The sequence below is a fragment of the Sylvia atricapilla genome, chromosome 1 (assembly GCF_009819655.1).
Source record: "Sylvia atricapilla isolate bSylAtr1 chromosome 1, bSylAtr1.pri, whole genome shotgun sequence".
Classification (NCBI taxonomy): Eukaryota; Metazoa; Chordata; class Aves; order Passeriformes; family Sylviidae; genus Sylvia; species Sylvia atricapilla.
The window spans coordinates 35964770-35978124 of record NC_089140.1 but is presented as its reverse complement, the minus strand read 5'-3'; the positions used below and the strand labels follow the sequence as shown (position 1 = coordinate 35978124).

Below are 13355 nucleotides of genomic sequence, written 5' to 3'. Positions count from 1 at the left end.
TTGAGATGAGAGAACATCTTAGATACCATATCCCTGATATTTTTCGGTGCCACAGAAGAGAAATACACTTCTCTGCAATATAAGACAACAAGTTAATGCACCTGTCTCTGAGCGGGGCGGGCCTGAGAGATACTAATTTTACAGGCATGAGTATGGATCAATGCGGGATAATTGAATTTCAGCCTTTTCTGCATCTGGCTAGCTCCCCTTCTTAGGAAAACGTGGAATGAAAAGCTCAAATCAGTGTTGTTGTCTTTGCATAGGGTGATAAAGTTAACCTGCTTAGCAGAGTATTTGTTTCACATTTCTAATCTTTGAACAGATAATTGCCTCAATTATTTATATTAAAGTAACTTCTATGCACTTACAGTCCTTCTGAATATAAAAGTAGAGCTTCTTATGGAAGAATGGGCTATTAAAATTGTGTATGTGTGAAATGAAAAAATAAGGGAAGGTTCTTTTATGTATATCCAAAAACATTTACTGAAGGTGTGTGTCTGCATATTTAATACACCATGAGTGGCTCATTTTCTTCAGTTTTTTTCCTTATCAAAACCATTGAGCACTGTTAATTTTCACAGCAAAGGCAGCAAAATTAAGAAGTAGAGATATGGAGATAGGGCATTGGAAAAATATAAAGTGATTAAAAAACATAGCTCTAACTAGAGTTGTTCAAATAAAAAAAAAATTAAAAAACCCAATTAGAAACAAAAGTCATAGAAAATGTGAACATATTGTGTTCCTTAAATAACCAGATGTTCTTTCCTTCCTGAAGGCAGCCAGGGCTAGGAATAAAAGGTTTAAAACTATTGTTTTAAGTTAACTGTGAATTTTGAAAATCTGTTTTCACCCTTTAGCAAATAAAATTCTAATACAGCAACATAAGCAAAGTAATTTTCATCTTTGGGTGTTCTTATTTGTATGTTGTTCTATGTTGAAGCGTTAACCTTATCACAATGACTTATTAGAAAACTACAGCACTACGTAGAATGTTACAGTTTTGCACCACATACTAAGAACCTGACAACTATCCTTTGTCTGAAAGCTTACTGTATTTATTCTCAGTTTTGCTGTAAAATAGGTTTACTTTCAGGTATTTTAGTGTGATGCGTTGTCCCATTCATTGTGCAAGCTATTTAGGAGCTTAATTCAGTAGAGAAATCTTTTATCATAAACTACCAATTAAAAAAAAAAGAAAAAAAGAAAAAAAAGAATGTGCTTGGTTCATGGAAATAATTTTGTGACTTACGCTAATAATATTATAGTTACTGCTGCTGATATTTTCTCAACATTGTATTTTAGCTGTTTGCTGACATTGGAAGTGGCTATATAATGATATTAAATTCTAGCTAAATCCACGGAGAGGCATACATGACATTTCAAAGAAGTCGTATTAGTTCATCATGACTGAAATTACAGGTACTGCCAGAAAACTTAAGCAATAAAATATAGTCATGATCACTCATATTAAGGAATAGTTGGAAAAATCTGCATTCTAGCTTTTAGCACTATTCACTAGCCGAGCAATGAGTGACAAGGGGAAAACACATTGCTGAAATTTTGAACCAAACTCTTTGTACATTTATTTTCAGCTGAATTTTCTTCTTAAGTAGCTGCCACCGTCTCATAGTTTTCTCCAAGCTGGTTTCATGTGCCTGAAAGGCTGTTGAGTTTCACTTTCTTCTTCTTCAGATAAATTCTTTTCTATACACTCATTAACTGAGGTGCTGCTGCAGAGCTGCAACTGTCCTTTGAACGCTGTCGTTATGTCAGTATTGTTGTTTTGCCGTTTGTGGCAGGAGAAAAGCAGGTTTGGGGTTGTTTTGTTTGTTTGTTAGCAGTGTGTGTGCAATCTGGCATTAATTACCTCTCTTTAATGACCAGATTGCAGCCAATCAGAAGTCGGGATCTGGCGCTGCTCCGGCATTAGCAGCTCATTAATTTGCACCTCCACGCAGAGGTACTGCTGGGGTGCGGGTCCACTTCCGTACAGGGGTACCAGCAAGGGGAGGGGGACTCTGAACAAACATTTCTGCTTTTTAGTTTTGATCATGAGGAATGTGGCTGGTATTTCAGGAGCAGTAATGCATTGAGGGGGGGGTTAGGTGCACGACAAGTAAGTTATCAGGAAGCTGGGATAATGGATATCCTAGTGCAATATGAGCTGCCTGTACTTTGAGTAAGGAGAGTTGCCTGATTGAGTAAGGTCACCTGTACTTTTACAGAGGGTTACCTTTACATGGGATATTATTGATGAAGGAAGTGAGGTTTTTCAGAAAAGCTAACTACACATCTCTTCATCTGGGAGAAAAGGACTTACGAGAAACAAAAAATAAATGCATTTACTTCTAGAGATTCACAGAGAGCTTCTATTTGCCTTAATTTTTGAAAGTTCAAGATCTTGCATATTCAATGCAAGGTAGATAGATTTTTATGGACAAAAATGTGACACCTTTCTAAACTTGACCTCTGCTTTTATAACCACATTCAATTCCTTGTAGTGAACTCAAGCATTTTGATGTTCTAACATTCCCATTTGCAAATACAGTGAGGTTAGATGTAATCTAAACATCTCATTTTAAATAAATCAATGGTTTTTCTGTAACTACATGTTTAGCTTTTTAATGATGGCCATGATATTAACTTACTCTTTGTTTATGTTCATATTCTTAAAATGAGAAACTTAACTTATTTAATTTTCCAATTAAATAGTCTATGCTATGTTTAAAGAATTATTGATTTAAATATTCAGTTATTGTGTTTCATTAATAGAATAAGGTATGACAGGCGGCTAAGAGTTTAATGATAAATTACTTGGAATAACCATGTTGCCATAGTACCACATAAAAATAGTAAGTGTACCATGAATTAAAAATCCGCTTCATTTTTGTACATTTGTTTCAACACCTTCTTTCCTAGTGCACCTATGCATTTTAGACTACAAAAAGGCTACATGGTCAATACTGGTGATACAATAGCTTTGTTCTCTCTCTCAGAGTTCATTGCAATCTCTTCACTGCTACATTAACCATTTAATCCACCCACTATAAAATAGTCATCCTCAATATATCCTGTATCTCACAAGCAATATTTTCAGGGAAAAAAAAAACAAAAAAAAACTTGGAAAGTGATTGATTAGTCATCTAGTCAAGACTTTTCAAATGAGAAACCTTTCTAAGTCCTTCTTATTCTGCAGCACCATATGCAAGACAGTAGTCATCACTCGAGGGAGAAAGCTGATCTCTTGGATTGCCAATGGCAACGCAGTTCCCAAGTTGCTCACTCTGTAGTGTTGCACACACAGGCCAGCTGTGTGGGTAAGAGCTCACAAATACTATACCCAGCTAAGCTAAACAACCATTACATTTAAATCAATATGGTGGGAAATAATATGGAATAAAGCAAAGCTTCCAAAACAGTGACACCTGTCATAGTTAAAGCCATGCCACAGGTAAGATGGTGCAGAAGCAAAGGACTTGTTCCAGTTCTGTGTGGGGCCAAGCGAGGTGCTGCTGCAGTCCCCTGCTGGCAGAGCCCAGCCAGGTGACTTTGTTGTCCTCATTGCTCATCTTGTGTGGCCCAGCAGGAAGGAGAGCTGCTGGCCTCCTTAGGGGCAGGAAGGAGTGGGTGGTGTGGCTGCTGAGTTCTGGGAGGGTCGGAAGGTGCAGAGTCCTTCAAAGGAAATGGCTAAAGGTGAGTTAGGAACTACTGTTTCTACTTTTGGCCAACATTTGACAGCAAGTCTCCAAGACAAGATGGGCCAGAAAGCTCTCTTTGGAAGACAGAATTTTTCAACTGTTCCTTCTGTTTGAGCAGGTTTACTTCCTCAGTAGCAAAGTAAAAGCAATTCTGATTGTACTTGCTGCTAAAGCAAGAAGCTGAAGCATTTTAAGTTCTTAATTACTTTAGCTACCAATAAAACATTGCTTCTGAATTTCTTGGGGCTGTTTCTTTCAGTTGATAGGTTTACTTCTGTTTGAAAAGTCATCTAAAGCTACTGACCCCCTGCTAAAAAAGTAATAATGTTATTTATAAAACTACACTTATAAAATGTATTTAGAGTGAGGTGATTATGGTTCTTCTTATGCAAGCTGACAATTCAATTAATCATTTCTAGTTTGCAAGATAGTTTATCAAAAGGAAGCACTTAAAGCACTTTGATTCTACTTAATCAAAAGTTCTTCATGTCATAATTTATTTACTAAAATTTGCAAAACACGAACTGTGAGTTATATAAAAATTGATTCATAACTTTTCAATAATATATGAAAGATTAACTACTGAATCATATCCAATCTATTATGATGGAATTTGAGTTCAGACTCTTCTGATATAAATGCAGATATACTGCTTGTGTGCCTATATATTTTATAATAAATATTAGTGTATCAATTGTAATGAAGGCTATTCGAGTACATTTTTATTGGGAAGCATTTCTCTGAAAAAGCAAAATGCTGTCAAGATAGAACTGGTATGTTTTATCCTTTGCTGTAACTTTTTATGGAAAATTAGGTTTGTAGATGGTATGTCTTCTGTCCTTTGTCTTTTTAAGGAGCAGTAGTGATGAAAATGTCTCTCTAGGATAATTCCTCGTGATTGGAATCCTAAATGAAAGGAGTTGCTTGTCCCGCAGCACCAGGCCGTAGCTTCTCTCTGTGTTTCACAAGAAGACTTGGATATGATATTCCTTTTGGTGTGGTGTGTGCATGGGGCTCTGTGTGTGAGCTTTTCTCCCTCCCCTGGGGACCTTTTTCAAGTGGTTTACGTAGCACATTACACACAGAACATGAATTATCCAGTTTCTTCTCCTCGTAGCGGAAATAACCAAATAGCACCGTAAAATGTTCTTGTTTTTCCCTGATATGTGAGATTTGTGTATAAGCATGTATCTGGAGAAGATGTAACGCTGTAAGTATGGTTACAAGGGGTGTATAAGTATAAGCTTCGGATAACTGCATTACTCACAAAGCCATCAGTGAGTTATGCAGGTTGTCCAAAACGAGTGCCAATAAAACCATAATGTGGTAGCTTTTCTGTACATAAAGATGTCATATTTTAAATCTCGTAATTTGGAGCATTCCAGGGTTTAAAGCAAGGCTTGCTGTGTGTTCCCTTCAAAAGCCTGGAGCTTTCCTCCACAATGTTGTAAAACTCCTGTTCTTGACTGTACGAGGCTGCAAGATGCCAGAGCATAAATCTGTCACGGGGTAGAGCTGAACACTGTCAGATTTATACCTTACTATTTAGTTAATTTACTTCTTAAAACCAAGGGTTCAGCTGAAAAATAGGCAACTAAATTAAGAGGCAGATTTAAAAGGTACTTAAGCGATTCTGTTGACGCAAGATGGGGATTTTACACAGGTTATGAACTTCAGCGTTGGCAGGTCAGAGTCTGTTTGCCTGGAGTATCAATAAGAGCTGATTTGGCAGGATTTGATCTACCTGTTAAAATGCAATATACTGTAATACTATAAATGAAAATAAAAAAAGGCTTCCCAAGCAGTCAGGACAAGAAGCCAAAATACACAACTAGAAATTTCTTTCATTCAAGTCACTGAAGCATTTTTAAGTCTCACTTGTCATTTTTTTTCAGTTCTTCATCTCTTGTCATAGAATGCCCATGTGAGAGAAAGCATGTGTGTATGAAGTTAAAAACAGACCATAACGCACAGTATTTAAAATATCTTCCTGGTGTCTGAAATTTCTAGTTGCCAGGGGAATGGAGGATTGTCACGTAACAAAACTGGAGATAATTTATTTCAGCCTAATCAGAGTTCAGGGGTTGAATTCTTGACCCAATTAACTGAATTTCTTTCCTTTTTGTTTTTTTTTCTGAGAGATTTTGTTGCTTAGGCAAAAAAAAATCCTCCTTCATTTTCTTTAGAAACAATTAAATATGATAATTCTTCATGCTTTTATTGCATTGTAAATAACAAGGTCCATGGTTGAGACCCTTAGCATCATCTGAAGAATGTAAACAGGAAGCATTATTCCCAGTTTGAGGATTATGGCATTCCTTTGCCAACACCAATATTAGTGCATGGATCTCCTGACTCCTGTGATTAAAGGAAGTTCTTTATTAGTTCTGTGCAGTGTAACCTTCATGTTGTGCTGCTTTCATACACAGGGTTGACAGACTGTCAATCTGTGTTTTAGATGGTAGTTTGTTCTTGGCCTTGAACCACTTTTGAATTGGCAATAGTACCTTTTATTATCTAATGTCTCACTGGGTTTTCATTCTAATAACTCAGTGGTTCATAGGTGGATAAAATACCTTTTGTGCTCCAGCAGGTTGCTTGCTGCAGAAGGTATAATAAAGGAAGAGGAGAATTAGCAGGTGAAAAGAAAGGTTTGTTTGTTTGGGGAATGTTTTTTTTTGCTTTGGGTGCTTTGGAGTTGGGGATGGGTTGGTTGTTTAGTATACAAAATACTGTATACTGTGAGATTAAGCCTTTGCTTACACTGTATAAGTGTGTTCATGTGGGATGGAGACAGCTACTTAAATTACTGACAAAAAAAGAAAAAAAGAGGAAAGGTGAAATTCTCTCTCAAGTTATTAGGTAATAATTAGTAAATCCTTCATATTAATTATTAGTGCCTAATGGAAAAACTACTGCTGAACTGAACAACCTGTATTCCTTACCCACACCTCAGCTGCTATATTTCAGCTCTGTTCTGAGTGAAAATTCTTGTCATGCTTATGTCATCTTTAATGAAGAAAGTAGCATAGAAGATCTAGCAAGAATAGGTCAATCTTTCCTGACCTTTCTGTCCTATTTGAATTTAGGGTCACATGATCCCCCAACTTTCATTAGAAACAAATGAAAGGGAAAAGATTTGAATTTTAATACAAAAATGTCATAGGTAGTACAAGAATTATGAAGAAATCCAATATTGCCATGTCAGCTGATGAGGGGAAAAAGGAGAAAATTGGCTCCCTAAAATTAATTGTTTAAATAAGTAGAACAACATTCCATTATGACCCTTCTCTTCTTTTTACATATGTTTGGTTCAGTCTGGGTTTTGATTTAGGCTTAAAATATTAGTAGTTTGGGGGGAAGAAGCAATAGGTGTTTGGCAGAGTTTGGATAATATATTAGAAAAATTTGTTTTAAAAAATTCCATTTGACACTAGTGAGATGATTATTTTGGTCAGCCTATTGCACCTGGATGTAGAATTCACTGCTGCTATTTTGTTTGGTTTTGTTCTATTGCACTAAGGTTATCTAGTTTCAGATACAATCTATTAGGTGGAGTATTTTTTTAGTTGCTGAGGTTTTCCCACCTGTCTACCCTAAAACACCTGCAACATATGTTTGTGTAACCCTGCAATGCTTTGTGGTTTGGGCCTTGAGAAATTCCCCCAGAGCTTTTTGCTTATAAACAGCTGAGCAATTCATTTCTCAAATGACAAATGCTTTTCCCTTGGCATTGAGGCAATAGCATGTTTGTTAAAATAAGTCTCATTTTTTGTTAGATATATTGAAAATCTATCTTCATTCTTGTCTCTTATTCTGAACTTTCCAATTTTGTGCAGAATTGTATTTTTTTTTCACCTCTTGTTAATAAAACTAAAAAGGGAGAAAAGAAACTACCTCAACAAAGGAGAGTGTTATCAAGATTCCTCCACTTGCACCTGCATGTAAACTCTTAAACGTGCTGTGTATTCAGGGGGTGAGATGTCAGGTACGTTGTAAAACAGCCTTTGACTTCTGTCACACACAAACATGCTTTGCTATATCCTGTCTATTCCGTGGGGAATGCGATGCAATATGTCTCCAGAGGCCAGGGAGGAAAAGGGGTTTACCAGGGAATTTGAGCACATGGAGCAGGATCCTTAGCTGGTAGGAAATCTGCTTTTCAGCAGTTTGTGCAGGTTTAGGGAATCGGCTGCATTCAGTGTGGTTCTGACCACAGCGTCAGTCCCTCGCCTAGGAAACGTGCAGCTGTGGGTATAACTCAGCTCAGCCCCGTGTCCCTGGAAGAGGAAAAAGACAACAGAAAGTCCCCAAGAACCTCCTTGCAGCCATGGGAATTGGAGTTAGTTAGTCTGGGGCTGGCTGGGAATAGTAAGGAGGACAGGGAGAGGACTTCAGCAGGCAAATGAGCCGGGGACAGAGGGAGCTTTTAGGCAAGGAAAGGCTCAGAGGCAAGAGTGCCTCTGAGATAGCTGAAACATTTTCAGGGTGTTTTTTTTTTCCCTCTGGACTGTGACTAATTTGGACTTTAGGCATTTTGAAAGTCCAAAATCACATCAATTTCTATGTGTTTCTGTATGTGAATTTCATACATTGTCCTTTTAAAAGCATAAATTGAGCGTTTTCTACCAGTTGAAATCATGTTCACTCTAAATAGACATTAATATTAAAAGAAATATAAATCCAGCAGACTGCTCCTACAAAATGGGTGTAGGAACAGGGGGGTTCTAGTATTGTCATAGACAGCTTTTCTCTGACTTCTGATCTCTTTTCCTTACCAGGGGAAAATCATATATGTGTTAATCTGTATAATGCCCTCAGCCTTCACACAATTTCTTAGAGGAATTCAACAAACTGTAAATTTGAAGGATTGATTTCACTGTTATTTTAACATTATTCTTTTAAGAAAAAGATTATCTTATCTGAGTTAGTAACAAAATGTACACAAATTGAAAAAGAAAAGGAGTAACTTTACTTATTTAAGTAATGAAAAATACAAATTTGATCATTGTAAATTGTACTGTGTAGGAAAAAAACTGGTTGCTGCAAATATTTTAAGCAACAGAGGTATTTTTTCTGTAAATAAATTTAGTCCTTAGTCCTAATACACAGGTTGTAATTTAGGGGACAGTTCAAATTGAATGCTTAGGGAGGGGAATTACTTGAAAATTCTTAAAGAACAAGCATTGTAACTGTGTAGATTTTCTGTTCTGCTTTTTACACTACTTACCGAAATTGTTGAAAAAAATACAAAACTTAAAGGACAACCACAGTGACATAAAGATCATAATCTTCAAAACAACGTATTTTTTAGTGTCTGAATTTCAGTTTTAAGAAGTATTTAAATTTTCTGTGGTCATACTTCACAGATACTTGTCTGCTAACATATATATCAGGTTAGGGTTTTTTAAATACAGAAATTTTTTGAGAGGATATCTCAGAGATGCTACAAAAGAAGTTGCAGTAGTAACCCTTGGCATTTACTATATTGCATTTCTAATGTTTTTTCAGATAGCTTTTTTTTTTCACTGCATGCAATAGTACTTTAAACTGCTTTTTTCTTTGATACCTTTAAACCTCACAGGAATTTAAATAGGCCCCTGTGAAAGTAATGCTTGAGCCTCATTCATATGTTCGAGTTAGCTGTTATTCCTATTAATGACTTTAAGTGCTTAGATAGTAGATCAGCTTTTCGTGTCTTCAATTGCTTGTCATTTCTGCATAAATATGTTTCAAGATACTGTTCCACATGATCTTTTCCTCTTGTTTTGATTCTGGGTTTTTATTTAATTCAGAAGCAACGTGTAATAATCTTTTTTATTATTTATTGGGCGGTGAAAAAGAAATTTCAATGCTTTTGCCATCAATAGATACTGAGTTATTGGAAGCAAATTTCAAATCTGGCTAGCACCTGGTAACTTGTACTTTTCAAAGTGCTGTCTTATGGCTTAGAAGTGCCCATTATTTAAACCATCTCTTACTCTTCAACTTTACCCTTCAAAACATGTAAAGAAAGAAGTTTCTTAATTCATAGGAGAAAAGTTACACTGATTACTCGTACAGAAGTTGCAGAGCCATCAGTTACCCTCATCACGTCAGTTTGGATTTGATTATCATAGAAATGTATTGAATTACCAAACTAGAGCAACAGTAACTAAAGCTGATTCATTGTTATTGCTGTCAGTTGATGAGGACTGACTTTCAAACTCCATGAATAGGTAGAGTTATTCAAACATTGTTTTTATAAGAGGAGATGAAAAATGTAGAACAGCCATTACAGTGTGGGTGGTAGGATAGATGAGAATTTTTTAATGGTGGTCTAATAGCTTTTAGTCAATTCATTTTTTAATGAACATTACAAACATATATGTTTAAAATGTTTATTGTGTTTTCAAAGAAGGAAAATGAGACATTTCATACAAGATTAAGTCTAACGGCAGGAAAGAATCTGGAATTTCCCACCCTTAAATATGCTTCCAGAAATCATCCTGGCCTTTGGTATTTACGGATTCTATAAATTTTCTTCCCTGCTTTTATGCTCATGGAATGTTTCGGTTTTTAAAATTCAAGTCCGGTATCCTCCTCCAGAAACAAGGTTTTCAAGGAAGGAGGGCTATCTGTAGGTACCTGGAAAATGAGAGGATAAGACTGTAGATACTCCAGTCCGTAATGAAATCTGGAGAGCAAATATACTACATGTGAACTGAAACAACTGAAGACTGACTCTGTCAAAAATATAACAGGTGCTTTCACCTGTGAACAACAGTTTTGGAAAGGTCAATACATGGTTTTGCATTTATAAACTTTTATAAGTATTTACTACTATCAGGACTTACGAAGGCAGATCAGAATATAAGGCAACGGTCAATAAATTATTAAACCTTTATAGAAAATGCTTAGAAAGTACTTAGATCTCTTTTATACAATATATCTGATCATAATGCAGACATATACCATTTTGTTTTCTCCTGCACTAGAAATTATTTAAGCCATTCCTCATTTATATATATATATATATTTAAAGGGCCTTTCTGTACTGCTCCATTATTTCATTTCTATCTGCATGCAAAATTTTACTTAAAATATTTACTTGACCCACCAAATAGTGTCCTTCAGGATTCATGCATTCGATCAAGACACTTGATGCATATACTGCAGTCTGTGTTTAATGTTCAGTGGATTCATAGATCCCAAAAGGATGATTTCAGAACTACTGAAGACAGCATGATTCCGTGAAAGAGTTTTGTGGTGTCAGAAGTGAAGAATAACAATTGGAGTCTGGTTTCAATACATACTGTAGACACTTTATTCTAGGACAACAGTTCTTTATTCATGGCCTCAGTTTTGAGTAGGGTGAAATTTGGAGAGCAAAAATAGGCTTCGTGTGCCATCTAGTGGGATTGTGCAGGTTGTCTCACTAAAATTAATTCTTTGCTTAACAGAGATACTGATAGGGATGTATTCAGTTCAAACTGTTTGTTGTAGTTTCTCTATACTATTACCTTTTTCTTTAAAAGCATAGCATTTTAGCTTGAAGGTTGTCAAATTCTATACCTGACATGCAGAAGAAATCATATCAGTATCTGTTCTTGTCCAAGAAATACTGATTTAATTAGGAATGTTAACACTACAGCAAATAGCCTCATCACCAGGTGGAAGAATACTGATTTCTGTGAGCAGAGAATGGACTTACAGGTAGAATGTGGTGTTATGTTAAGTATTTTAAGTTGGCACTTCGATGTAAATGACATTACTGCCTTGAAAAACTAAGGTCCCAGGAAAAAAAATTGTTCTGTAAGTTTCTAATTGTTTTTAATGAACATATTTCATGTCTCTGCTTAAAATCCCCCAGAAAATTACAATGAAGTACTTTTTTGTTTTATTTTTTTAGCGAAATCCAAGACCAGTGACTCACCAGTTCCAACAAAATTTAGATTATTACAAAGCACGTGGAGCAGACTTGATGAACAAAACCCGGTAAGCTATTTCTAAATATATGTTTACCAAACTAAGACCTTACATAAACAAAATGTTTCACGTTTATCCTAAACAGGAATTACATAAGCAGTATTGGAAGCACGTGTGTTTATTTCATGACATTTATTTCAAATCTGTCCCTTGACTATTATTACATGAAAAAATTGAAGTTTTTACACATAGTGTTGCAGTCACTCGCTGGCATAGTTTTAAGGGAGGCTGAGGACACTTTTACACAGTGACATGCATCCTAAAAACAGGTAAAACATTGCCAGTGTGAGTTCTGTAACTGAACTAATTTTGATAATGCACCTAATTGCAATTTGGAGGATCCATGTATCAGAAGCTAAGTTAAGTTGAATTAGTGTCGATCCAGTTGAAAGTAATTTTTACAAAACTTTTCCTCCCATCTTTAAAAGCGGTTTGTATCAATAATGCCAAAATTCCTCGTCAAGGCTGTATTATCTGGGTGGCCACAAGGTGGGTGCCAATGACTGGTGGCTGCTGGTGGCTGCAGGTCAGTCCTGCACAACACATAATGCTTCAGTTGACACAGTCACGGGCAGATTCTTGGGTTACACGTGGCCCCAGCTATACCCTCTGCCTGCTGATTCATGGGAACTTGCTGGCTTTTGGACACTGCATCTCTGTCAAATCCTGTTGAAATCAGCTACTTCAAAAAACAATTAAAATGAAATTGGAGTAGTTTGAGAAGCTTTTAAAAAGGGACAAAGAAGCAGAAATTAAAGCTAAATAGAGTGACTGCAAAATCATCTTCTTCTTTATAAATCAGGCTTTAAAGTTGAGGGCAGGTGTCAAAAATTACTGCGTTCTATTGCATTTTCTTAATGTTTGTATTTATTCTTTTGAAAAATTATCTGAAGTGTTGCCTAAACTGGAAAAATAAGTTGTTCTAAGTTTCAAAAAGAAAGATTTCAAGGATTTTGAAAAGACAAGTAAATCATAAAGCCCAAACAATGACACCTGCCAGGAACCCAAATTCCAAGGAAAAAAATCATTAAATCTATGTAGGAATATAAATTAATTGCACACATATACTCAGAATACATACCGAAGGAGATGGGAAGTTGTTTAGAATAATTCAGATAGAAGATAATCTGAGATAAATTCATCTCAAGACAGGAACACTCAGAGTAGGTGAAATGTGGTAAAACTGTTTAAGATTGGACTAGGGAGAAAACGGGAAGATGTAACATTAGGAAATGTTTCTGCAGTGAGCAGAGATGGATTAAATCAACTACCAGGTCTATTTCATCTTTAATTCCACAGGCTCAGTGATATTTTTAAAATATCTTGACAAATCTCTAATATATTGCTTATTTTATCACATATAAAACTTTTTAATTGGTCATATTCATATATTTGTCTCTCTTCTCTTGTAATGATTACTTACTGAAAAGAGAAATGCCTTTGAATAAGGACTGTTTAAAACAAAACATTTCCATCTTAGCAGAAAACTGCAGAGATTGAATCATCTTCCTACTGCTAGTTTAAAAATACACCATTCACAGTCAAGGTCAATGATGCTTATTGTGATGAAACAAAATTGTTTGCCTCGTGGATGGAATTCATGTCTCCTTGATATTCATATTTTTAAACTGATGCCTTACTTCTAAATGCATCTGCTCAAAACTCTACAACATAAATCAATCAGTATTT

At 35.8% G+C, this 13355-nt stretch overlaps 1 protein-coding gene across 3 annotated transcripts in view; it reads left to right on the top strand.

The window, feature by feature from the left end:
- Positions 1-13355, top strand: part of TBC1D5 (TBC1 domain family member 5) — a 316602-nt gene that overhangs the window by 247101 nt on the left and 56146 nt on the right. For all 3 annotated transcript variants that reach the window (XM_066319616.1, XM_066319630.1, XM_066319620.1), the window contains one exon: positions 11590-11675. In XM_066319616.1, coding sequence (XP_066175713.1) covers positions 11590-11675 — 86 coding nt within the window. The remainder of the gene's footprint in view (positions 1-11589; positions 11676-13355) is intronic.